The sequence below is a fragment of the Ovis aries genome, chromosome 13 (genome assembly GCF_016772045.2).
Source record: "Ovis aries strain OAR_USU_Benz2616 breed Rambouillet chromosome 13, ARS-UI_Ramb_v3.0, whole genome shotgun sequence".
Taxonomy (NCBI): Eukaryota; Metazoa; Chordata; class Mammalia; order Artiodactyla; family Bovidae; genus Ovis; species Ovis aries.
In genome coordinates this window covers 60,240,198-60,264,276 of record NC_056066.1, presented here as the reverse complement: position 1 = coordinate 60,264,276, position 24,079 = coordinate 60,240,198, and the positions used below count along the sequence as shown (strand labels likewise).

The 24,079-nt window shown below is 44.6% G+C and overlaps 1 protein-coding gene and 1 long non-coding RNA gene across 4 annotated transcripts; one reads left to right on the top strand and one right to left on the bottom strand.

The window, feature by feature from the left end:
• Positions 1–642: 642 nt before the first annotated feature.
• On the bottom strand, positions 643–18,406 carry TBC1D20 (TBC1 domain family member 20). Of its 3 annotated transcripts, none has more exons than XM_015099805.3 (8): positions 18,198–18,406; positions 10,737–10,922; positions 8,488–8,568; positions 5,509–5,695; positions 5,250–5,351; positions 4,181–4,322; positions 3,190–3,377; positions 643–2,923 (listed from the first exon to the last, which is right to left on the bottom strand). In XM_015099805.3, the coding sequence occupies exons 1-8, from the start codon at positions 18,265–18,267 to the stop codon at positions 2,668–2,670; spliced, it is 1,212 nt and encodes a 403-aa protein (XP_014955291.2). In that variant the 5' UTR covers positions 18,268–18,406; the 3' UTR covers positions 643–2,667. The 3 variants fall into 3 exon arrangements, with proteins under 3 accessions (XP_014955291.2, XP_042085898.1, XP_042085899.1); XM_042229964.1 differs by having other exon boundaries at positions 18,202–18,406; XM_042229965.1 differs by lacking the exon at positions 10,737–10,922.
• Positions 18,407–18,503: 97 nt separating this feature from the next.
• On the top strand, positions 18,504–22,331 carry LOC121816194 (uncharacterized). Its single transcript, XR_006055670.2, has 2 exons — positions 18,504–18,832; positions 22,100–22,331. It is a non-coding gene; the product is annotated as an uncharacterized LOC121816194 (long non-coding RNA).
• The last annotated feature ends 1,748 nt before the right edge of the window (positions 22,332–24,079 follow it).

Sequence of the window (24,079 nt, the reverse complement as noted above, 5' to 3'; positions counted from 1 at the left end):
CCACTGTATCTTTCTGGTGTTCTATCCCATCCTAAGGCTATTGAGGGGTCCAACCTTAACTCACCTCAATTATCAACCCAGTTGGAATCAAAAGGAAATCATTATGAACAACAAAAGACACCCTTATCACTCAAAATTCTAAGGCTTTTAGGGGAACTGGTGACAAAACCCAAATATTTATTACACCACACATACCTTTCCTTCAGTTTTCCATTTATCAAATTTCTCTTTACATTTAACCAACTATGAAACTGCTACTGAAAATACATTGCTCCTTCAATGCAGCTCTCTGGTGAGCTCCCAGAGGCAGAGTGGTGTCCTGGCCAGCCCTGTATCCTCCGTGAGTCAAATCAAAGGACAGCATGGGCAGCTGGCCTATGGTGGTGGGACACAGTCAGAGAGCCAAGTGACGCCTGCTCAGCCTTCAGCCCCTTGTCTCCCTCTGGGGCAAGGAAACAGTAAACCCAGACAAGTGAGTTCTTGCCTCAGGTGACAAAGAAACTGTTTCAAGTTCTCCAGGTAAGTCAAAGCTAACCAAGAGTCCACGGCCTAAGGCACTGCTCCAGGTCAGGGGTGGAGGGAGGGAGCATCCAGATGTCTAAATGCAGAGCCACTCCAACAAGGGAAGAACGACAAGAGGGGTCAGTAACCACATATGGCTGTTTATTTCATACAGGGCTCTGTACAAAATATTTACATGTATTCTTTACAGAATAGTAAACCACTTGAAGGTAAAAACACTTTCTTCTCATTGGCAGGGGCTAATCCTCATGTCAGCAAAGCTATAAATCATAAGAACTTTCTCCTTTCTAGGCCACAACAGAAGCAAATGCCACCTGCTTTCCTGGAATCCAAAAAACCGTGGCCTCGGGACTTTGATCACATGCACCTCCCCCCTACAACTTCCCCATGACTTCCCTTCAGTATTTACAGACGGACCCGAGAGTTTGTGGCAGGAGGGGCCGACGCTGTCCACTTGCAAAGATGACGAGACAAACTTGCTGTGGAAGACTGGGAATACCTGTCACATCATCTGGGTCTCGGAAACATTCCTGCTGTCTTGACAAATCTACCTCCTTCTAGATTAATCCATCCATATCACGCTAGCCCCAGATGGGACTCCTGCTATGGAGAATGATCCGTTGTTTTTGGTTGTAAAGTGCTTAGTGTAACTCATGTAAGTAGATGCCTCTCCTAACCACTCTGCACACTGTGAGAATATGAGGAGGATGTCGAGGTCTGGTGTGGTGGGAGGGAGTGCCTCTGGCATGTTTAAGAAAATACCTGCCAAGAGAGAACAGTGCCCGAGACAGACCAGGAGAAGAAAAGTACTTGGCTGCTTCTTACCACACCCCCCAGTTCTTCAAAGCAGCAAAAGGCACTTTTTTCCAAGCCACAGTTAATCTAAAACAAACCTAGGTTTGCTTACATGAAAAGCCGTATCAGAAGAACTGAATATGCATCGTGTTCCCTAAGGCCCGGAGAGTCCTTAGGAAGCCTGGAGCAGCGGGGCTGGCTGTCCCAGGCTCCCACCACATGCTTCAGGCTGCAGTTCGTCCCTTTCTGGGTGCTGACAAGGTCCCAGTGACATTTCCAACCAGGAAGGAGAGACCAGCAGCTGAAGAGATAGGTCAAACGCAAAAAACAAAGCCAAGGTCATGACTGGATACTGATCTGGGGGTAGAAGGGGGACTGAAGGAAAACATGAAGGAAGGAAGGGAAGCTGGACAGAAGTGGGCACTGTGGACGTGCGGGGCTGTTTACAAACAGCAACTCTGGCTGAAGTGAAATGTTAAATGTTTGAGTAGAAAGGAAACCTCAGGGTTTTAGAAGCTCATCGTTCTGATGAGAACTATTTTTTTCTTCCATGAAGGAATTATTATTTTAAAAGTGATGGTACTTTACATGTTGGATGTGTGTAATTCTAAAAATAGTAGTAAATGTACATTTTTATAACCACTATGTGCCTTGTGGAAGAGTAACAAGAAAGAAAAAGGTGGAGGGGGGGCAGGCAAAAACTGGCCTATGTCAGGGGTCCTAAAAGTTAACATTCCTTCCTGTCTGACTGGAAATGCCCAAGTGATTTCTAGGCTGAAAATAGGTAGGATTTACCTACTAACCTAGTTCACATGTGTCTCTTAGATTTCTGACCAGCTTGGAGCTGTTCTTAAAAGGGGCCAATCTTGCTCCCAGGCCAGCCTCCTCTGCCCCTTCTCCTTCATTACAAGGTCTGACTAAAGCAGGAGCTCCGTCCTTCTTTGTTTAGCTGAAGCAGACAGACTGGAGGAGCCGCCAGGAGGGCGTTCAGTGGTCCAGTTTACTTACTATGAGCAGCCAAGACACTCCCCAGGGACCAGGCCCAGCAGGTTCCAAAGGCACCCAGGAGCTGCAGAGACCCATTTCCTTCAGCAAAAGAGGAGGCAGTGGGGAGCTCACTCAGGCCACAAGGGAGAGAAGTTCTGTGCTCAGGCCCTCGAGTGCCCAGCATCATGCAGGCTCTGCTATTGGCCTCTGAAGCAAAGGCATCCATCGACAGGAGGGAAAGGGTGCAGGAATAGAAAACCCTTGACAGAAACCCTTTTAATAAAGGAAATTCCACCCCCTCCCATCTGTCCATGGAAGGGTGAGACTGTGACGTCATGTAAGAGGAAGCATCTTCTCTGGCATTTAGGGGAACAGCTGCAGCTGAAACTTTGGGGCCCACTCCAAGGCGCTTTTCACCACGGCTAGGGCGGCCGCTCCAAGCGCCACTGTCAGCCCCATCACTGCCAGCTTCACAAAGCGGTTGGTCCTTGGTTTGGTCAGGACATCTTTTGTTCGCTCATCAGGCCGCAGGAGTCCCCGAAACCGCTGCCGCAGTACCATGTCGGGCCTCTGCTGCGCTGACGCCAGCTCAAAGTCTTTGAACGTAGAGGCAGCCGTTCTGCAGAGGGGAAGGAGACAGAAGGGAATGGGATAAAAGAAGAAGGGGGAATAAAAATGGACTAAATAGTCTGAGGGCAGAGAAAACTGCCCTGCTCAGAAAACTCTTCTTGATCGAGACCCATGAAGCCTCAAGCAGGGATTCCGTTGGCATTAGCGGACCTCTGGAAAAACCACTCCCAGCCCTGTCCCTACCAGACACAATCTTCCATCACTTGTGCTCACTAACAAACACCCCTGTGCAACCAGCGCCTCGGCCCCACTCACTTCTCGGCTTGTGGCTGGGCAGCTGCCTCTCGAGCAAGTTCGGACGGGGGAAACTGAACAAAGAGGTCTCCTGCTCTGCTGATCAGTGTCTCATAGGGCAGGTCCTGAGGGATCTGGGACAACAGGTGGTGGACCGAGGCCATGTCACAGTCACAATCCAGGACTTCCTGCTCTCGATACAACACGATCTGCGGGGAGCAAGGCCTTGCGTCAGAGACCAGAACATACAGGGGCCTGGCCACTTCATTTCATTCTCCTCAGAGGTAATATAAATTGGTACCAAACAGGGCTCACCCAAAATGTCCAGCAAATTCCTGTATCTATCTGGGAAGTGATGCTATACTTATCTGAGTGCTTTTCCCAATGGGCTAGCACTTCCTGCTACAGGCAAACTTCCACACCATGACATGAAAGGCTGACAAAAGAAGGAGGTTTTTAGGAGGAAGGAAAGGAGAGAGATTACTGGAGATACCTACAGCTCTAGCACAGAAGAAATGGTTCAAAACAGTAGAAAGAATGGTCTTGCTCCCTTTGTAACACAATGAAGACCACCACCTTCACCCTCACGTCTCATAGTTCAGGCCCCTCTAATAACTGGAGGCCCTCATCCCTGACTAAAAGCCATTTCAACTTTCCATCATATCATGCCTCTTCTTAAACCCAGTTGGCCATTTGCACTAGCTCCAGGAGTTGTCAACACAAACCCTGATAATTCACAATGCACATGAGCATTTTAAAGGTTCAGAAGAACCAAACAGTAAAAAAATCTAACAACTTTGTTTAACTAGCATTTCCCAAACTTGTTTCTATACATAATGTCTTTGACTCCCATGACTCTCCCAGTAACATTCCAAGAACAGTGTCCAGGACGCCAGCCCAGGAAGTGCTGTCTTTTGTATCTTTCCATAATCAACAGGTTTCCTTTTAGGGAAGATGATCAAGCTGGACTGGGGAACACACGCCAAACTGCTGGCTCATGGTCTGTACCTACCACAGCTGCAAAGTAAATGGGCATCAGTGGGTGGCAGGCCAGGAAGAAGTCGTATAACCGCACAACATGCCTGAAGTCAGACAGGACGTGCCCGAACCAGGTGATAAGCCAGCTGAGCGCAAAGATGGTCCCCACCTCGGCACTAGGAGCAAGGGAGTCCAGATGTTAGGTTCCCTGCTGAATCATCCTGTCCCTCTCCCTGGGCCTTCTTTGTCCTCAGTGCTGTATGAAGAAAGGAACTGGGGAACATGCTTTCTGGAAAATTCAGCTGCTGATAAATTCAGTATCTTCTCCTCACAAAATACTATAGAAAGTCCTTGCAACATACTCCACATCGTGGCACTAACACCACAGTAGGGTCCTGGTTGGCCTTATATCCTTGGGTGCTCTCACAATGGCCAAGAAATGTCAACTCCACGAACAAGAATCAGCTGTTTTCAGAGAACTACACCATTTTCCTTCTGGGAAAGTCACACCTTTTTTGGGGGCACATGCATCTATTCTTAGGCTTAAAAACATAACTTTATTAATTGTATAGTTAACATGAGATGACTGAAACACTTTAAGACACAATTTTTTGTTGTTTCTTCTTTTTTTAAAGAGAGGCAGGTATTGGCCAAGGACACACTTCCAACTAAACAGAAGAGAAAAATCATACAAGAATTGCAAAGAAATATTTCTTTTCCTTGGTGTATGGTAAATAAAACAACCTACAGATGGCCTTGGGTCCTACAGGACTCTGTACTTCTGTTGTAGCAATAACTTCAAAGTTGGCATGCTCAGCTCGCCCACCCCCTCCACTAAATGTAAACTCTTTAAGGGCATGGGCTGTGACATCTCCTGCATTCCTTGAAGAGCACAGCACACAAGAGTGTTCTAAGACTGTGCACAGACCTGAATTATCCAGATTGCTGGTGACTGGAAAGGACAACTCAGAAGAACCTAACACTAATCAACATAAGATGATGCAACTGAGCTAGACTTGTGAGGAATAAACAAAGTCTAGGAGAAAGCTGAAGAGGGGTGTCTCTGTGTGCACGTGTACACATAAATGTAGACACATATATACCTCTGCATGAAGTCATGGAGTTCTGGATTCACCTGGTCAATGATGGGCATCAGATAGTTTAATATATGCTTGGTGTTGTCCATTGTTGGGTCCATGAAATCCCTAGGAGACATTTCAACGAGCTTGGTCAGACCAAACGCTTGGATCAGGGTTGGGGGGCAGTTGGGAGTTGGGTTCAACCCACTGAAAACACCAACTAGAAAGCGGGCTGAGGAGTTATCCCTGGGGGGAACTGTCTTCTGCCCTTTTGCGCGGGTACCTGAGATGGTGAGTAGACAGTTTCTCTACCAGGGATGTTGCCAGCCTCTCGCCGAGCACCAGCAGAAACGTGACCACAATGTCGTGGTAGCCCTGGTAGTAGTGCAGCTGCGGGTTGCGTTCCAAGATGAGGAGGATGATGTCGATCAGCTCTTCCTGCAGCCCTTCTCTCTGTTCTTCTGGCATGCCTGGGGGAAGAGTAGCGGGGGGGAGATGCACTTGAACAAGGCAAGCAGTCCAGTAACATGGAGGTAAGGAAGACAGTAAGCTGTGGATATGCAGAGAAACTGTTTAATAAAGTAAAACAACTTGGCAACACATTCATGATCCATACACTGTGGATAGCTGCCTGGCCATGTAGGAAAGAACCATGGACTTGGCAACCTTACAGTTGGGGAACCCAGCCAACACCATCTTAACCAAGTCACCACAGGGCGTGATGCCAGCAGGGGGACCACTGGGCAGCATGTGCCTCTTGATGTGCTGTGGTGAAAAGAACTCAACATTGCTTCAGCGGAATTCCTATCAAGAGTGCCTCACCTGAATCTTACAAGGAGGATATAAAAACTGAGGGGAACTTTATAAAGTAACAGGCCTGTCATAAAATACAAAAGAAGTCTAGACTAAAGGAAGCTGAAGAGATATGAAGAATGAATGGAAAATGCACTTTTCTCTATAAGGAACGTTATTGGAATAAATGGCAAAATCTGAATAAAATCTGTAGGTTAGACAGTAGTATTTTTTGTTACTGATTTTAAGTGTGACTATGTAAAAAAGAACTGTTTTTAAAAAACACACAGTGAAATATTTAGGGATAAGGGGGCACCATGTATGTAATTTATTCTTAATAGCTCAGAGAAAAAAACATGTGTATGTATGGTGAAGGAGAGAGAGAAAAGAAAACTAAAGCAAATCTAGTCAAAGGTTGATGTATAAGGAAATTTGGGAAAAAGCTACCTGGGGAATTCTGTGTCCTATTTTTGCAGTCTTTTCGTAGGTGTAAAATTATATAAAAACAAAAAATGTATGAGATGTGTGCTCCCCTCAGAATCAAACTAACTATCATAGGAAGTACTGATCTTGACCCAAAGATGCAGCTGGAAACAGAGGAGCTAGTCTTGGGAGCTCTTTCAGTGCAGGCACCTAGTCTGGCAGCAGTCAGCGTGGCCCCTCAGCTCTTTTGGCTCTTACTATAAAAATGTCAACCTTTGACACATGTGTGCACTCATGGCGGATTCATGTTGATGTACGGCAAAACCAATACAATACTGTAAAGTAATTAGCCTCCAATTAAAATTAAAAAAAAAAAAAAGTCAACCCTTGGCCTCATGACCTGTTTTAGGAGGATGGCACACAACACAGCTTTCCTACACCATTAGGTTATCCAGTCAAAAGCAGATCTTGTGAGAGAAAACAGATAATGCAAGGGTCCAGACTGAACTGAAATAAAGGTGTTTTAGGTGACAGTGATGCTCATCTCTTATGCACTTTTACCCATCCCTTCTCAAAAAGGCATACTTTAGAAGATAAAAAAGAAAATGAGAGTAAACCAAGTACTGCGGTCAGGTAAATTAATGAAGCAGTGAGAGAAAAAAGTAAGCCTTATTTGAATTTTCAGTATAAAAGTGGTCAGCTAAGTTCAGAAGAACATGAATGTAAAAAGAATATGAAACCACATGGAAAGTGCTGTCTGGAAGAATAAATCCTGGACTGATGTCACATAAATGGAAGAGGAATAAAGGGCTCAGAAGGAAAACAGATTACACCTAGGGAAAAATATGAGATGCGTCTGTCCTATGTGGTCTCCTCAAGACCAGAGGAACAGGAAAAGGGGACTGGACCACAGGTATATGTTTATCAAAACCCAGATGGCAAGCTACTGGCTACACAAGAATCACAAGAGCCTTTCTGGGAATCATGATTGTAAACAGGAGGGATGCCCTTTAACAGACCAAGTCCAATGCCAGAGCATGGGCTCAGAAGAGTGAGGCAATGGGTTTTGAGACTCTTGTTCCCTCTAGCAACTCTCCTCTCTTCAATTCAAGGACTTAGAGGTGGAGTTGCGAAAGGAAGAGAAACAGATGAGGTCTGCTGCCCAGTTCCCTTCATTGTGAAAGTAGAGACAACTGTCATTCTTAGTATTTCTGGGGATGGAGAGACAATTTTAGTAACAGACTCTTTAAACATGTAGTGATTGGCCTTCATTCCAGTCCAAGGCCCCAGTATATGTATATGCAAGATTTTAGTCTCTAAGTCATGCCCAACTCTTCTGTGACTCCATGGACTGTAGCCTTCCAGGCTCCTCTCTCCATGGGATTTACCAGGCAAGAATACTGGAGTGGGCTACCATTTCCTCCTAAAGGATCTTCTGGACCCATGGATTGAACCTGAGTCTCTTGCAATGGCAGGTGGATTCTTTACCACTGAGCCTCCAGGGAAGCCCACAGGCAAGATACCGCTACTTATAATGAAGGAATTAATAATTCCTGTTAGTGACCACTTCCAAACCAATCTGCTCCTTAAACTCAGACTGATGGCTCTAGAAATCCCTATCAAGTCTCTTCTGTAGCTCTAACGGGCAGGGGGAAAACCCTCTTCTCTCATTTACCACCTCTAAGCCAAGAGAAATTATTTTGGGCTCAGTGTTCTTGCCTGGAGAATCCCAGGGATGGCAGAGCCTGGTGGGCTGCCATCTATGGGGTCGCAGAAAGTCAGACACGACTGAAGCGACTTAGCAGCAGCAGCAGGCCTTCACAGTAGGGGGTCTGAATGGACTGAGTCAATGAAAGAATGACTCAGCAGACTGGGAGCACGATGGATCCCTGAGGAGGGAGGGTCCTGGATGTGGTCATGTTCTGTGCTAGGACGTAAATGTCTTGGGACGAGCAAGCCCAACAGAGTAATGTAACTGCAACTGGACTGAAGCCACCCTACCAAACCTCCCCCTCCCTCCTCCAAAGACCGCCAGAGTGTGTCTCACCAGGCGGGAACCGCCGTAAAGACCGCCGGACATCCAGGAGCACTTGTTGGTAGTCCTTGCTCATCTGTCGTAGGTTTTTCCCTATTGGAAGAGAAGGAACATGTTATTGTAGGAACATCTGGGAAGCCACAGCAGGAGCAAGACATCCTGGCGTGACACAAAAGGCGTGGAAGACATACTCAAGGCTTTTTCTTGAAGTGGACATGACTCAAGATACAACACTTGGAGAGGAATCTCTGGTTTAGTTCCAAACATGCTGCTTCATGCAAGTCATGATGACCGAGAGAGGAAGGAAGATACATTATCCAGGAGCAGCGGAACGGTCAGGGGGCCGGGACTCACTGTGCGTTACTGGGAACCACTCTGAATTTCAAAGTTCACATCTGTAAAATGGGGATTATTCCCTTCCATGTGTACCTCTCAGATTACTGTTAAGCATCAAGTAAGATCATGAATGCGGAAACCACAGACTGCTGGAAAAACTCTAACATCTATAAAGTGTAGGAAGATTGAGCTGTTCAGAAAGGAGTATTAAGATAAATGTACATGAAGAAAAACCTAAGCTCTCTTAGCCCTGAAATTCTAAAACTAAGACACTGGTAACAGGAGATAGTACTTGTATTCAGTTGCTAAGCCCAACTGAAAGCAAGGAGGCAGACTCTAGCTGTTATATATATAACAAGTGTACATTTCCTTCATAATGGAAATCAAAACTTACCAGAGGAGCCTGTAGAATACTTCCCCACACACAGACTTCATCTTAAAAAGATACGAGAAATTTGGAATTTGACAGAACACCATCTCAGGATTTACAGTATGAATATGGCGATACGTATTCCTTCCAACAAAAGATCACTGCTCTGAGGCAGCCCAGTTCCAAAGTCAGTAACAAGTGGCAACTTAAAACATCTACTTGGCCATACCATGACACTGTAAACTTTTTGTTGGCAGTGGCTGTTTTAATCATCTCTGGTACCCAGCACACATTAGGAGCACAGCTGTGTGGGCGTGCCCAGTCACTCAGTCATGCCCTATTTCTTGCATTGCCAAATGAAAGAAAGAATCCCCAACACCTGGACTTTCGCCAAACATAGTAGGAAAGCAATAAATGTAGACTCAATGAATGACAAAGTGGATTCACTGTTTTCTGTACTTTCTTCAGTATTCTGCACTGTAGTCTAAAAAATTCTTTTTTTCACTACATGGGCCTTGCAGATAAAGTTAAGTACAGTTAGCTGTCTCTTGGTATTTGAGGAGGATTGGTTCCAGGACCCCCAAGGATAGCAAAATCCACTGATGCTCAAGTCCCAAATATTAAACAGTTTAACATTTGCACATCCTCTCGTATACTTAAATCACCTCTAGATTACTTTCAAAACCTGATAGAAAGTAAATACTATGTAAATAGCTGCCAGAGTACAACAAATCCAAGTTTTGCTTTTTGGAAATTTCTGGAGGTTCCCCCCCTGCCCAGAATATATGTGCCAGGTGGAATGTAGGATCCTAGTTTCCTGACAAGGGACTGAACCCATGCCGCTGGCATTGGGTGTGTAGAGTCTTAACCACAGGACCTTTGTGAAGTCCTTCCAGAGTACTTCTGATACATGGTTGGTTGAATCCTTGAACTTGGAGGGCCGACTGTAACAGCTTTTCACAGAATTACAGAATTTTAGAATTCAAAATGGTCTTAGTATTTCCCTATAAAGTCTTTTTCGTTGTTGTTTTTAAGGACTATAAGAGGCATTTTATCTCCGTAGAACCCCATGTTTTTCAAATGTCCATCTGTATCAGAATTATGTGGGATTCTTGCTAAAATACAGATTCCTGCAAACTTACTTCTAGGTAAATGTAAACTGGAACATGCATTTTGTGTTTTGGCTGCACTGTGTGGCTTGCGGGATATTAGTTCCCAGATCAGGAGTGGAACCTGGGCCCTTGGCAATGAAAGCATGGAGTCCTAACCACTTGACCATCAGGGAATTCCCAGAATATATATTTTTAATAAACTCCCCTAATTAGCCAATAATCGCTCCCTCCTTACCTAATAAAAGCTCATTCCATTTTTAATTAAAATTTTATTTCGCAGTTTGGTCTTATTTTCACAGTAGGCCCAAGCATATCTTAAAACGCTTCAGGTGTTTACACATCTACTCTTGGTTTGAAATGAGCATAAAAATTAAAGACCCTGGAATTCTTTTTTCCCTGCCTCCTAGACAAACTCCCATCACAGCACTTCTTCCCCTGACTACCTGATATAGGAGGTGGATCATTGGTGTTGACATTGAGGAGCTTGGGCCACACTTTCCGCCTGATCTCATCGGTCAGGAGCCCTCCTTCACTGATAGCCATGCGTCTAAGGGCAGCCACATCAGTGGGCTCACTGTTCAGAGCCTGGTAGATCTCTGCCACTTTCCTTTTCCTTTTGGCATTAAAGTCTGCAAAACAGAACGGAAAAGGGCGTTAGGCACATATTTACTGTGTGTACCTGTTCTGTTCAGGGCTCAATCTCCTTACTTGGTTTGAAGCAAGGTAGGTATATTTAACAGAGAAGGCAGTGGCAACCCACTCCAGTACTCTTGCCTGCAGAATCCCATGGACGGAGGAGCCTGGTAGGCTGTAGTCCATGGGGTCGCTAAGAGTCGGGCACGACTGAGCGCCTTCACTTTCACTTTTCACTCTCATGCATTGGAGAAGGAAATGGCAACCCACTCTAGTGTTCTTGCCTGGAGAATCCCAGGGACGGGGGAGCCTGAGGGGCTGGCGTCTATGGGGTCGCACAGAGTCAGACACGACTGAAGTGACTTAGCAGTATATCCTTGTTACCTTTACTCAGGTAATTATTAATATGCTCAGGTATGCTGCTGCTGCTACTGCTGCTAAGTCACTTCAGTCGTGTCTGACTTTGTGCGACCCCATAGACGGCAGCCCACCAGGCTCCCCCGTCCCTGGGATTCTCCAGGCAAGAACACTGGAGTGGGTTGCCATTTCCTTCTCCAATTAATTTACTGATGAGCACGGGCTTCCCAGGTGGTGCTAGTGGTAAAGAACCTACTTGCCAAAGCAAGAGATGTAGGAGACATGGGTTTGATCCGTGGGTTGGGAAGATCCCCTGGAGAAGGAAATGGCAACCCACTCTAGTACTCTTTTCTGAAAAATCCCATGGACAGAGGAGCCTACAGTCCACAGTCTAGAGGGCTACAGTCCACAGGATCTCAAAGAGACACGACTGAAGCGACTTAGTATACACACACACACAGACACACAATGATTAGCATATATAGTGTGCCAAGCACTAGGGAGACATACCATATAAGTAACAAAAAAGGAATTATAGTAAATGCTCAGTACATTTAGGCATATCTAATAGCCACCGTTTATGTTTTCCTAAAGAATGCTATGCTTCATTAATGCTAAATTCCACAGCTTCATTAATGCTAAATTCCACAGAGCATTGTCGCTGTTAAGTCAACTCTGCGACCCTATGGACTGCAACACGCCAGGCCTCCCTGTTCCTCACTATCTCCTAGAGTTTGCCTAAGTTCATATCCATTGAATCGATGATGCAATCCAACCATCTCATCCTCTGCCGCCCTCTTCTTTTGCCTTCAAACTTTCCCAAAAGCAGAGTCTTTTCCAATGAGTCAGCTGTTCGCATCAGGCTGCCAAAGTACTGGAGCTTCAGCTTCAGCATCAGTCCTTCCAATGAGCATGCAGGGTTGATTTTCCTTTGGATTGACTGGTTTGATCTCCTTGCTGTACATGGGATCTCAAGGGTCTTCTCTAGCACCACTAGAGAAAGCATCAATTCTTCAGTGCTCAGTCTCCTCTATGGTTCAACTCTTACATCCATACATGACCACATCTCTCTTAATATAATAAGTTTTCTGTTATTTACTGAGGAAAAATGTACATGCATGTCACCAAAATTCAGTATTATACTTTTAAACAAAACCACATGTGAAAAAAGCCTCTGGTTCCATGTTAATACAATTGGAAAACATCAGAATCACAGAGGTATTTTCAAAAGCAGAATGTCAAAGGGTATATTTGGGACTCTAGTATGGCTAGTGGTAAAAGGGGCATGCTACTGTTTCTCAAGAACCACATTAATCACTGGTAATCAAAAAGAAATGTATTAAGCATCTTACATCCTCATGTGATAGTCTGTTATTTATACACAGGCATTTTGCTGTGTTTAAATTACTTTTTTAGGAGACTGAGAGTTTGTGGTTAACGTGCATCATATTATAATTGGCTCTATTTAAAATAATGGGGTAACAGGCTCTCAGAATTTTCATGCAGAATGTTTACTTCTAGGAACAGCAAACACAAGAAAAGTTAAAACTATTCAACCCACTGAAGAGATGTCACAGAGCAGTGCACTGTAATCGTCCAAGAAAAGGTATGTGCAGACACCAAGAGCTCAGACAGCTGTGGGTCAGGCAAACCTGAGAAAGCATTATGGAAAAGTGAACTTTAAAAAGAAAGGGGAGGATTCACAGAGGCGAGGAGGAGACCAGGAGAAAGGCTTGGAGACAGAAACACAGGCCCTTTCACTTAACAGTAAATGAAGTCATTAGGAAGTATTTATGTAGCATATACGAGGGGCAGGGCATTAGTGTTAATGTAAAGTAGAAGATAACACTGGAAGGTAGGTCAGGCCTTAGAAAGGACTAACATCAGAAGGTAAGTGAGGTTTTTAGGACAGACACTAAGCAGCTTTCCTCAGTCATGTTCTATTCTGAGGCAACAGTATACAAACTGTTTCCATGACAAAGCTGCATATTGTTAACACAAATGAAAGGTGGTTCCAATAACCCTGGTTACCTATCTAGGAGAGAGTTGTGACATAAACCTTATAAACTCAGGCACCGACTGTTTTGGAGTTCCATGCAATTGGAGGTGCAGATAAGACAGGATGCTTTTTCATCCAGGTAAACTTGTTCTCCTGGCTAGACTGTTCTTTTCCCTGGTGGCCTAGTAGGTGAATCTGCTCCAGGCAGTGTGAGAGATTTCTGGTTTACATCTATAGTTCTGGCATAATTAATTGTTCATAGCAAACCCCTCCTCCCATCTGCACTCCTAGAAATGTCCCAGGTTGATGCTAAATTCAATGGTTACTAGAAATCAGGAAAAATCAAGTCCCAATTCCCAATCAATCAGCACAGCATCAACTATAATAAAATGTTTATTTACAAGGTGTTTCAAGGTCTTGGCTTGGACATGTCTTACCATCCTTCCATGCACCTACCTGTGCATTAATGTATCCATTCATTTATCAACCTGTCATTTAATGAGCAACTACTCATAGCAAAGCACCAGGCTGTGCTGTGCTGTGCTTAGTCCCTCAGTTGTGTCCGACTCTTTGTGACCCCACGGATTGTAGCCCGCCAGGCTCCTCAGTCCATGGGGATTCTCCAGGCAGGAATACTGCAGTGGGTTGCCACGCCCTCCTCCAGGGGATCTTCCCAAACCAGGGATTGAATCCAGGTCTCCTGCATTGCAGGCGGTTTCTTTACCGTCTGAGCCACCAGGGAAGATCATGAATACTGGAGTGGATAGCCTATCCCTTCTCTAGGGGATCTCCTCAACCCAGGAATTGAACTGGGATTTCCTGCATTCCAGGTAGATTCTTTACTGCTGAGCCACCTGGGAAGTCCATGTAACAACATAGGCTGAGACAAAATACGAGCAGGAATTGAACTTCTAGCAAAGAAGAAAATAAAATTTAAAAAATTTTTTAAATCTTAAGAGTGTTCTTGTACTTTGTACTTTCTACACATCACAAATTAAGAACAGTTAAATGGTAATACTAAATATTTTTTGAGGTATCTGATATTTAGAAATCTTAGTAATCTATTTGCTAAGAGTTTGGAAATTTTTCCTCAATTTTTTTTTTGGACATATATCCACTCTGCCCATCTTTCCACTTAAGCTATTCAGCAATCTGGGGGAAAGGAAAACCGAAAGTGTCAGTCCCTCAGTTGTGTTCGCAACCCCATGGGCTGTAGCCTGTCAGGCTCCTCTGTTCACAGGATTTTCCAGGTAAGAATACGGCAGTGAATTGCCATTTCCTTCTCCAGGGGGAAAGGAAAACCACTGCTTATATCTTAGGGGAATTAACACTGTTTGCAATCAAGTGGATTTTCAGTGTGTATTAGTTGTTCAGTTGTGTTCAACTTTTTGCAACCCCATGGATTGTAGCCCATCAGGCCCCTCTGTCCATGGGATTCTCCAGGCAAGAATACTGGAGTGGGTAGCCATTCCTTTCTCTGGGGATCTTCCTGACTAGGGATCAAACCTGGGTCTCCTGCATTGCAAACAGGTTCTTCACCGTCAATTTTAACTATTTTTGAACCCAAATCATTGCTCCAATACTTATTTCTCTCAAAACTCTGTTTGGATTCTATTTAAATCCTGCATTTCAAAATTTACTGCTGTCACCCTGATTCTGATGCTCTGTGGGAACTCAATACATATGGGCGGAATAGAATAAATAACTTAGCTACTGTTCCTCTGGAAAAACTGGCCTAGAGTAAATGGCATTATTTCCCCATATTACTATTTATATTAAGAATATCCTCACTGTAGGGACTTTCCTGGTGGTCCAGTGGCTAAGAATCCACCTTCCAATGAGGGGACACGGGTTTGACCCCTGGTCAGGGAACTATGATCCCACATGTCACGGGGCAACTAAGCCTGTGTGCTGCAACCAGAGAAGCCTGCATGCCACAAAGAAGCATGTCAAATAAATAAATAAAATTAAAAAAACAAAAGACAATACTCATTATATAACTCTAAATAGATTTATAGGCACTTTGGCCTTTTTCTAAATCTACTGGTGATTCCCAGGGTAGAATGCTGCTCAACTGTAGATTTTAGCAGCTATCTGCTCAGACCCCAACATCATCTTTCTCAACCCCATAATTAAGTGATCGAATGTTAGCGGAAGATGAAGAAGGCACTCCTATGTGTGCCACACAAACAAATATTTCATTGCACCTAATGTACAGGTTTCGACTGTGACATAAAAAGGTAGGACAAAAAAGAAAAAAACTTAAAATGATCTGGAGATGTATAAATTACATAGTGGTAAGGTCAACTGTGAGACTACACAGTGAGGGAGAAAAAGTTAAGCAGAGTCTCAACCAATTAATCTACACATATCCTCTTTGCTGCAGAAAGAGAAAAATCAGAGCTACTCTTTGGGTACGTGGAAAAAGGTTAAAATAACTTTCCTCCTCCAGGGGATCTTCCCAATCCAGGGACTGAATCCGAATCTCCTGTCTCCTACATTGGCAGGTGGATTCTTCACCAACTGTGCCACCTGGGAAGCTCAATGTCTAACTATCTATTTTTAAGATAAATTTTACATATGGATTTTGGGGTAGGACACATTTCTGGACTTGAGAATGCTTTATTTGGCTTTGGGATAAAAGCCTACATTTCATCTACCGATTGTATAAATGTAATTCAAATCCCCTTGAATCCTTTCATCTCCAGTTTTGCTCTGCTTATATGAGATGTTCTATATATTCCAAAGCTGGTATCTTCCAAACTCCTTTATAGTAAAGGTCTTGGCTTTCACAACCACGACAGAATGAAATGACTATCCTACAGCTGGCTGCAAAATATATAAGACACTACTATAAATATATCCCTGCTGTCTGAAAAGTATTTCATTCAACAGAGGAAAAAGGAATGATATGGCACTACTTGACCAGCTCTCTATTAAAATGATCATTTAAATAAGGGGTATTGAAAAACTAGTTCTTAACAATTCTGATAAGGATGACTGAGTCTGTTATTGTCTCAAATCTCTCCCTACTCTGGCTATGGAACTCAAGTAAAGATTTCTGTTTCCTCAGAGCAACAGGTATCTTCAAAAGCATGTGGCTTGGGAAACAATATATAGGTGAAGGGCAATGGCAAAAACTGAGCACTAGCTATGCTTCCTCTAAAAGTTATTCCACGCCAGCAAAATACGTATCAGTGATTTAGATCAGGTAAATGATCTACACACTTAATATGCATCTTATGTGCAAGAATGAAATTCCATACTGATTATTTGGTTTAAGCTTGCAAATATCAAGAAAGCTTTACAGACTTTAAACATAAGTTAAAATTAGCAACACATTGTTGCTGCTGTTTAGTTGCTTCAGTCACGTCTGACTCTTCCGCGACCCATGGACTGTAGCTCCCTAGGCTCCGCTGTCCATGGGATTTCCCAGACAAGAATACTGGAGTGGGCTGACATTTCTTTCTCCAGGGAATCTTCCCCACCCAGGAATCGAACCTTGTCTCTGGCAGTCCAGGTGTATTCTATACCACTGAGCCATCAGGGAAGCTCCCTTAGGCCTTAATCAAAACGATGGAAGAGCCAGTCAGATAGAGAGCCTCCCAGACAGACGGACACCCCCAGCTCCACTCCTTGAACTTCAATGTTGATGGTGGAAATTAACTTAAAATTTTATGCTTACAAAAAATTCCTCCCATTTATCCAGAGAAGCACAATTCAGGACACTAGAGGATAAAGTCTCGCAACCTAGGCACAGCTGCACTCCCACAGGCCACAAGACCCATATACCACTTGGGACAATGACCATTATGCCATGGGGACGGATGTCATACAAACACCAGGAAAGGGTTACAAGGCCAAAGGGTAAAGAGGAGTAATGCCAGGCGTGAGCTTCATTTCAACAGAGGACTAGAAGAGGAGAAAAAGGCAGTAACAAAATGAACTCAGAGAAACAACACTTGGGTTGCACTGGTGGTTGGTTCTGCTATGGGAACCATCCACTAGAGGATGGAAAACTGGGAAAGTTACCTTACTCTTTCCCAAGGGCGAAGAGATTATTTCACCTGGTACAGAGTAAAAGTTAATAATTTTAACTGTCCTGTATTAACCAGTAGGTAAAACATATTTGAAAACATAGTGCACAATGAAACTGTTTCAGGGAAATGAGTTTAAGGCAGTATAACAAATAAACTTGCTTTTTACGCAATTCAGTAACATTAAAATAGGCGGCATAGGATTGGGACAGAGAATAGATTGGTAGTTGCCAGGAGCTGTGGAGAATGCGGCCTGCGGAGGGATGGTCTCTCTTTTTGGCATTAGAAATGCTGTGGAATTAAGACAGTGCGATGGTTGCCCCACCTTGTAAAAATTACTAAGAACCACAGAACTGTACACTTTAAAGGGTGAATTTCACGGTAATTAAAAGAAATACGTGTCCAGCGCGTCAATCCAGACGACGACGACCGATGAATGAAGTTTGAAAACTGGCCTGACCACTAGGGAGGCGGCCCCCGGAGCCTGCGGACGTGGCCGGACAGTCTCGGCCGGGAGCGAGGCTTGGCCTCGGGTCTCGGGGAAGAGATGGGACGTGGGGCCCCCGCCGTCCTTCCCACTACGGGGCTCGGGTCTGCCGCCAGTGTTCCTCCTGTCCCCTCAGCATCCGCTGACCGCCCCCGCCCCCCCGCCCCAACTCCAGGCTCTCTTCCCCTTCAGACGTGACCCAGGCCTTCAGTCTTTTCCTTTTTCGCTGTCCCAACCCTGGCCGGCGGCCCTGGGCGCACCCCGCGCGGTCGTCCCGGGCCCCCTGCCTGCGGCCGCCTCCTCCGGCAGCTGTCCCCTGGCCCCCGGGCCGCCCCTATCCCTCAGGCCATCCTCGCAGGCCGCTCCTCGGCGCCCTGGCCGGCTTCCGTACCTGCCTTTTCCGCGCCGCCGTCCCAGCGACCGGAGGTGGGGCCGTCACCCCGAGCACTCCGGACCGCCATGTCCCGGGGGCCCGGGCTCGAGCCCGAGCCCCGGCTGGTGGCGGAGCCGACAGAAGACGCGGCTTCGGCCGCAGGTTCCAGCGCCTGCTCTGTGGAGCGAACTCGGCTTGGTCAGCCCGCGGCGCGCAGGCCTCCCCGCGCCGGCCCCGCCCCACGCCGGCACGTGACCACCCGCTACGCCGCGCGGGCGGCGGCGGGGCCGCGGCAGTCACCCGAGCTGGCGCGCAGGCGCCCTTAGCGGCGAGCGAAGAGCGCGGGGAGCGTGACCCGAAGAGTTTGTTCCAACTGAACTTATAGAGCGTAGCAGTCTTGAAGCGATGTGTTCAGGAGCCGATTTTTGTCGTTTCTTTGGGTTTTATCTGTAAAGTGATATGGATGATTATAGAAGTACTGGACTCAGAAGAGTTCTTGGGAAAGTGTTTAGAACAATATCAAGAATATAGAGACTACTGCTGGCGCTAGTGGTAGAAGAACCTGCCTGCCAATGCAGACGTCGGAGCCGGGTTGGATCCCTGGGCGTCATGTCCATCCTGTGCAATCCAGGATCACGATCCACCATCACATTGTAAGTGCTTTTTAAAAAGGTCCTCTGAGTAGGTTTCAGGAGCAGTAACGCCTGAAGTTTTTCCCCATGGAAAAGAAATGTAAAAAAGCAAAATGGCTGTCTGAGGAGGCCTTACATATAGCTGTGAAAAGAAGGGAAGCGAAAAGCAAAGGAGAAAAGGAAAGATATAAGCATCTGAATGCTGAGCTCCAACGAATAGCAAGGAGAGATAAGAAAGCCTTCCTCAGCGATTAATGCAAAGAAATAGAGGAAAACAATACAGTGACAAAGACTAGAGATCTCTTCAAGAAAATTAGAGATACCAAGGGAACATTTCATGCAAAAATGGGCTCGATAAAGGACAGGAATGGTATGGACCTAACAGAAGCAGAAGATATTAAGAAGAGGTGGCAAGAATACACAGAAGAACTGTACAAAAAAGAGCTTCACGACCATAATAATCACGATGGTGGGATCACTCATCCAGAGCCAGACATCCTGGAATGTGAAGTCAAGTGGGCCTTAGAAAGCATCACTACGAACAAAGCTAGTGGAGGTAATGGAATTCCAGTTGAGCTATTTCAAATCCTGAAAGATGCTGTGAAAGTGCTGCACTCAATATGCGAGCAAATTTGGAAAACTCAGCAGTGGCCACAGGACTGGAAAAGGTCAGTTTTCATTCCAGTCCCAAAGAGCGGCAATGCCAAAGAATGCTCAAACTACCACACAGTTGCACTCATCTCACATGCTAGTAAAGTAATGCTCAAAATTCTCCAAGCCAGGCTTCAGCAATACGTGAACCACAAACTTCCAGATGTTCAAGCTGGTTTTAGAAAAGGCAGAGGAACCAGAGATCAAATTGCCAATATCTGTTGGATCATTGAAAAAGCAAGAGAGTTCCAGAAAAACATCTATTTCTGCTTTATTGACTATGCCAAAGCCTTTGACTGTGTGGATCACAATAAACTGTGGAAAATTCTTCAAGAGATGGGAATACAGACCACCTGACCTGCCTCTTGAGAAACCTATAAGCAGGTCAGGAAGCAACAGTTAGAACTGGACATGGAACAATAGACTGGTTCCAGATAGGAAAAGGAGTACGTCAAGGCTGTATGTCACCCTGCTTATTTAACTTACATGCAGAGTACATCATGAAAAATGCTGGGCTGGAAGAAGCACAAGCTGGAATCAGGATAGCCAGAAGAAATATCAGTAACCTCAGATATGCAGATGACACCACCCTTATGGCAGAAAGTGAAGAGGAACTAAAAAGCCTCTTGATGAAAGTGAAAGAGAGAGTGAAAAATTTGGCTTAAAGCTTAACATTCAGAAAACTAAGATCATGGCATCCGGTCTCATCACTTCATGGCAAATAGATGGGGAAACAGTGGAAACAGTGTCAGACTTTATTTTTCTGGGCTCCAAAATCACTGCAGATGGTGATTGTGGCCATGAAATTAGGATGCTTACTCCTTGGAAGAAAAGTTATGACCAACCTAGATAGCATATTGAAAAGCAGAGATATTACTTTGCCAACAAAGGTCCGCCTAGTCAAGGCTATGGTTTTTCCAGTGGTCATGTATGGATGTGAGAGTTGGACTGTGAAGAAGGCTGACCACCAAAGAATTGATGCTTTTGAACTATGGTGTTGGAGAAGACTCTTGAGAGTCCCGATCCAACCAGTCCATCCTAAAGGAGACCAATCCTGGGTGTTCATTGGAAGGACTGATGCTGAAGCTGAAACTCCAATACTTTGGCCACCTCATGCGAAGAGTTGACTCATTGGAAAAGACCCTGATGCTGGGAGGGATTGGAGGCAGGAGGAGAACGGGACAACAGAGGATGAGATGGCTAGATGGCATCACGGGCGTGATGGACATGAGTCTGAGTGAACTCCAGGAGTTGGTGATAGACAGGGAGGCCTGGTGTGCTGTGATTCATGGGGTTGCAAAGAGTCGGACACGACTGAGCAACTGAACTGAAAGACTGAAGTTAATCTGATTTTTTAAAACTAATATTCAATTTACTAAACCTTGCTTTTCCTTGATTTCAACTGACATTTTACAATTCCATTCATTAATCTAGTAAGTTTAACAATCACTTCTTTGGTACTGTAAGCCCCTTTGGAGCCCTTGGAGGATAGACCCGGTCCCCTTCCTCTGCTCTGCCCTTCCCTGCACCCGTCCTCCATGTCTTCTATGTGTGTCTTGTAGAAAAACTTTAGCTTCCTAGGCCTTTCTCAAGTTCCAAGGAATAAATTTAATTAGAGAAGTGAGGGGAAAAAATATAGAAAGGAAGGAAAACAGACAAGAGAAAATAATAGTTTAGCCAAGGCCCCTTAGATCCTCCTCAAGGGCTGTAGATATACTGGGAGCCATATCCTTTTACTTGTTTTGTAGATCCTGAAACCCCCACCAGGAGAAAAAAGTTAGCTATATGCTTCCCACAAGCATGTAGACCCCAGTTCAGTTGAAACTGGAAGGTTGATGATGTTGACTCCTGATTACTTCACCAACCAATAAGAAAAATGTCCAAGAGCTGATTGCACACCATACAACCCCTCTCCCTCACCAAGTCCTTAAAAACCTTTCCCTGAAAGCCATCAGGGAATCTGGGTCTTTTAAGCACTAGCTGTGTGGACTCTGTGTTGACACCCTGCAATAAATACTGCACTTTTCTTCCTCACAACCCTGGGTCAGTAGGTTGGCTTTATTGTGCATGGGCCAGCAGAACCAAGTTTGGTTTGGTAACAGTACCATTAATAAAACTTCATCCATTAATTGCCTTTGAACATTTGAAACTGCATTTATAAATGTAATAATTCACTTTTCTTTTTAAAGTACTGCAAAAATATTAACTGAGAGTTTAAAACATTTCTAATCTTTAAATCATAGTTGAGATTAAAAGATGTTTATTGCTTTAAAGAAAAAATTAAGTCAACCCAATTTGGGAGTAATGTTGTGGAGCAATTTAGGGTATTTCTTCCCTTATCAGTTACTGTGCTGGCCAGTGAGCCAGCTGGATTCTTGCAATAGTGATGAGATGTTACTGGCTCCCCTCTCCACCATCACAACTCTAGGGCTAAACAGTGTGTGGTTACTGTGAGGTTTGGGCCAGCTCACATCCTCTCTAAAACAAGAAAGTGGCTGCTCACCAGTAAAAGGGGGAGAAGGCCAACTACTGTCAAGTGCTCAAGATGAACAAGGTGTCCCTTAGAGATAATCAGTTTCTGTCCCAGACTGCTACCCTATCTTTTGAACAGCCTTTTTTTTTTTTTTTTTTTGGCAGCTCTATGAAGTTGGCAGAATCTTAACTTCCTGACCAGGGACTGAACCCCAGGCCCTCAGCAATCATGGAATCCTAACCACTGGACTGCCAGGGAATTTTTTTTTTTTTTCCATTCTTCCACTCATTCAATCAGTATCTACTGAGTCTTCCTTTATGAGAGCCCCTGCCCTAGCAGGTGGACATACAGCAATAAATAATAGACACAAAAAATAAATGAAGAGATGATTAAATATAATTTGCTTCTCTGGCAAAAATTTACAGACTGATAATATCAAATGCTGGTGGGGATGTGGAAAAAATGCTGAGCAGCACTTACAGTTGCAGTTCATCAGCATGGAGTTCTAAATGAGAGGGTGAGCAAAGATGCTAGTGATTTTGCCTCATAATTTCCCATGTCCACTCTTGTTAAGAGATTTAGGTGGCAGGTAAAAGTTTTTAAGAAACCTTCCTGAGTCAATAGAAACTAGCCTATGATCTGAACACTGGTCATGTCCACTCCTCAGTGGCCTGGGTGTAGAGCCCACGGGGTTGGTCTGCCACTGACACTGGGAAACATTAATATCTTGGAAGACCCCCAGTGACAAACACAGAGATTACTGTTTGCCCAACAAACATTCATGATCCTCCCCCGGCTCATGCTAGGAATCAACATAATGAAGCTTTACTCTCTGGGCTCCAAGAAGCTCAGATTAGTAAAGGAGATGGATTTATCAAGGCATAACAAGTTTTAGGAAAGGGAGAAACTTAGAGGGTTATGCAAACCTAAAGAAGGGGATCAACCACACACAAGGGCAGAAGAGGGTGATGAAGGAAAGTTTCCTGGGGTAGTAATTTCTAAACTTATATAGAGGGAAGGGTAGCAGTAAGTCAGTTGATGTAGGGAAGAGCATTCTAGTTGGAGAAAATAGCACAGGCATTATCTTGAAGCTATGAGGAAGCAAATTGTAGTCTAGAAACTACAAGTTGTTTAGTTTTCTTATAGCACACCAGGAAAGACAAAATGAACTTTGACACTAGTGAGGGCAGAGAAGTGTGCAGGGACAAGCCAGACAGAATCTCTTCAACCATATTCAGAGTTTGGACTAGATGGAGTCAGCAGGGTGAATTAAAGATTTTTTTTTTCTTAGCATTGAATACATTCTTTGATGTCTAGTTTAATGTTTATCTCCAATAAGAATCACCTCCACTTATCCATATAACAAAAGTTGGTAGGCAAGATTCTAAGATGGTCCCCAAGATCCCCTCTGTGGTGTACATGCCTGATTAATTCCCTTCCTTTGAGTGTAGGCAGGACTTGTGACAACAGGATCTCAGTCTCATGATTCAGTGATGTTATATGGCAAAGATGAAGGCATTCTGCAGAGGAAATGAAGGTCTCAGATCAGTCGATCCTGTAGTCAACTGAAAGATTGGCCTGGGTGGACCTAATCAAGCAAGTCATTTAAAAGAAAATGCAGGCCTTCCCTAGAGACATTCAAAGCAGGGGATACTCTCCTGTAGGCCTTTTATCAATTTGTGGTATTTTCTTACAGAGCAAGGGATGGACAATTTCACTGCCCCCTCCCCACCCAAAAAAAAGCTCAGGCAAAAAGATACAATGGTTCACATTAAATGAGAAGTTGTTGTGCTTCTACATCTGTCTCTCAGCTGCCCATCTCTTCATGTTGATTGCATTTATAACATGACTCTGGCAGCTCCAGGTTTCACACACTTCCTACATCTGACTCTGTGGAATACAGCTGAATTGTCTGTTTCTGCATTTCCAAGAAAGTCCCCAAACCCTGGTGCTGAGAGTGGGAAAGAGGTGGAGATTAATTTATGATTGCCCTGGGATTTACAATACACATCTTTAATTACCCAATTTGCCTTCAAATAATATCCTGCTTTCATGGAAAGTATAAAGACCTCACAACAGTAGATTCCCATTTCCTCCCATTTGTTCTTCATGCTGCTATCATATGCTTTGCTTTGCTTATTAAA

Bases quoted from the DNA above. Each gene is read 5' to 3' on its own strand.
- TBC1D20 (XM_015099805.3), bottom strand. From the start codon at position 18,267: ATGGCGGTCCGGAGTGCTCGGGGTGACGGCCCCACCTCCGGTCGCTGG. The intron at 10,923-18,197 runs GTACGGAAGCCG...TCTGTTTTGCAG, and splicing joins CGGCGGCGCGGAAAAGGCAG to ACTTTAATGCCAAAAGGAAA. The intron at 8,569-10,736 runs GTAGTCAGGGGA...CTCTTCCAATAG, and splicing joins TGATCCACCTCCTATATCAG to GGAAAAACCTACGACAGATG.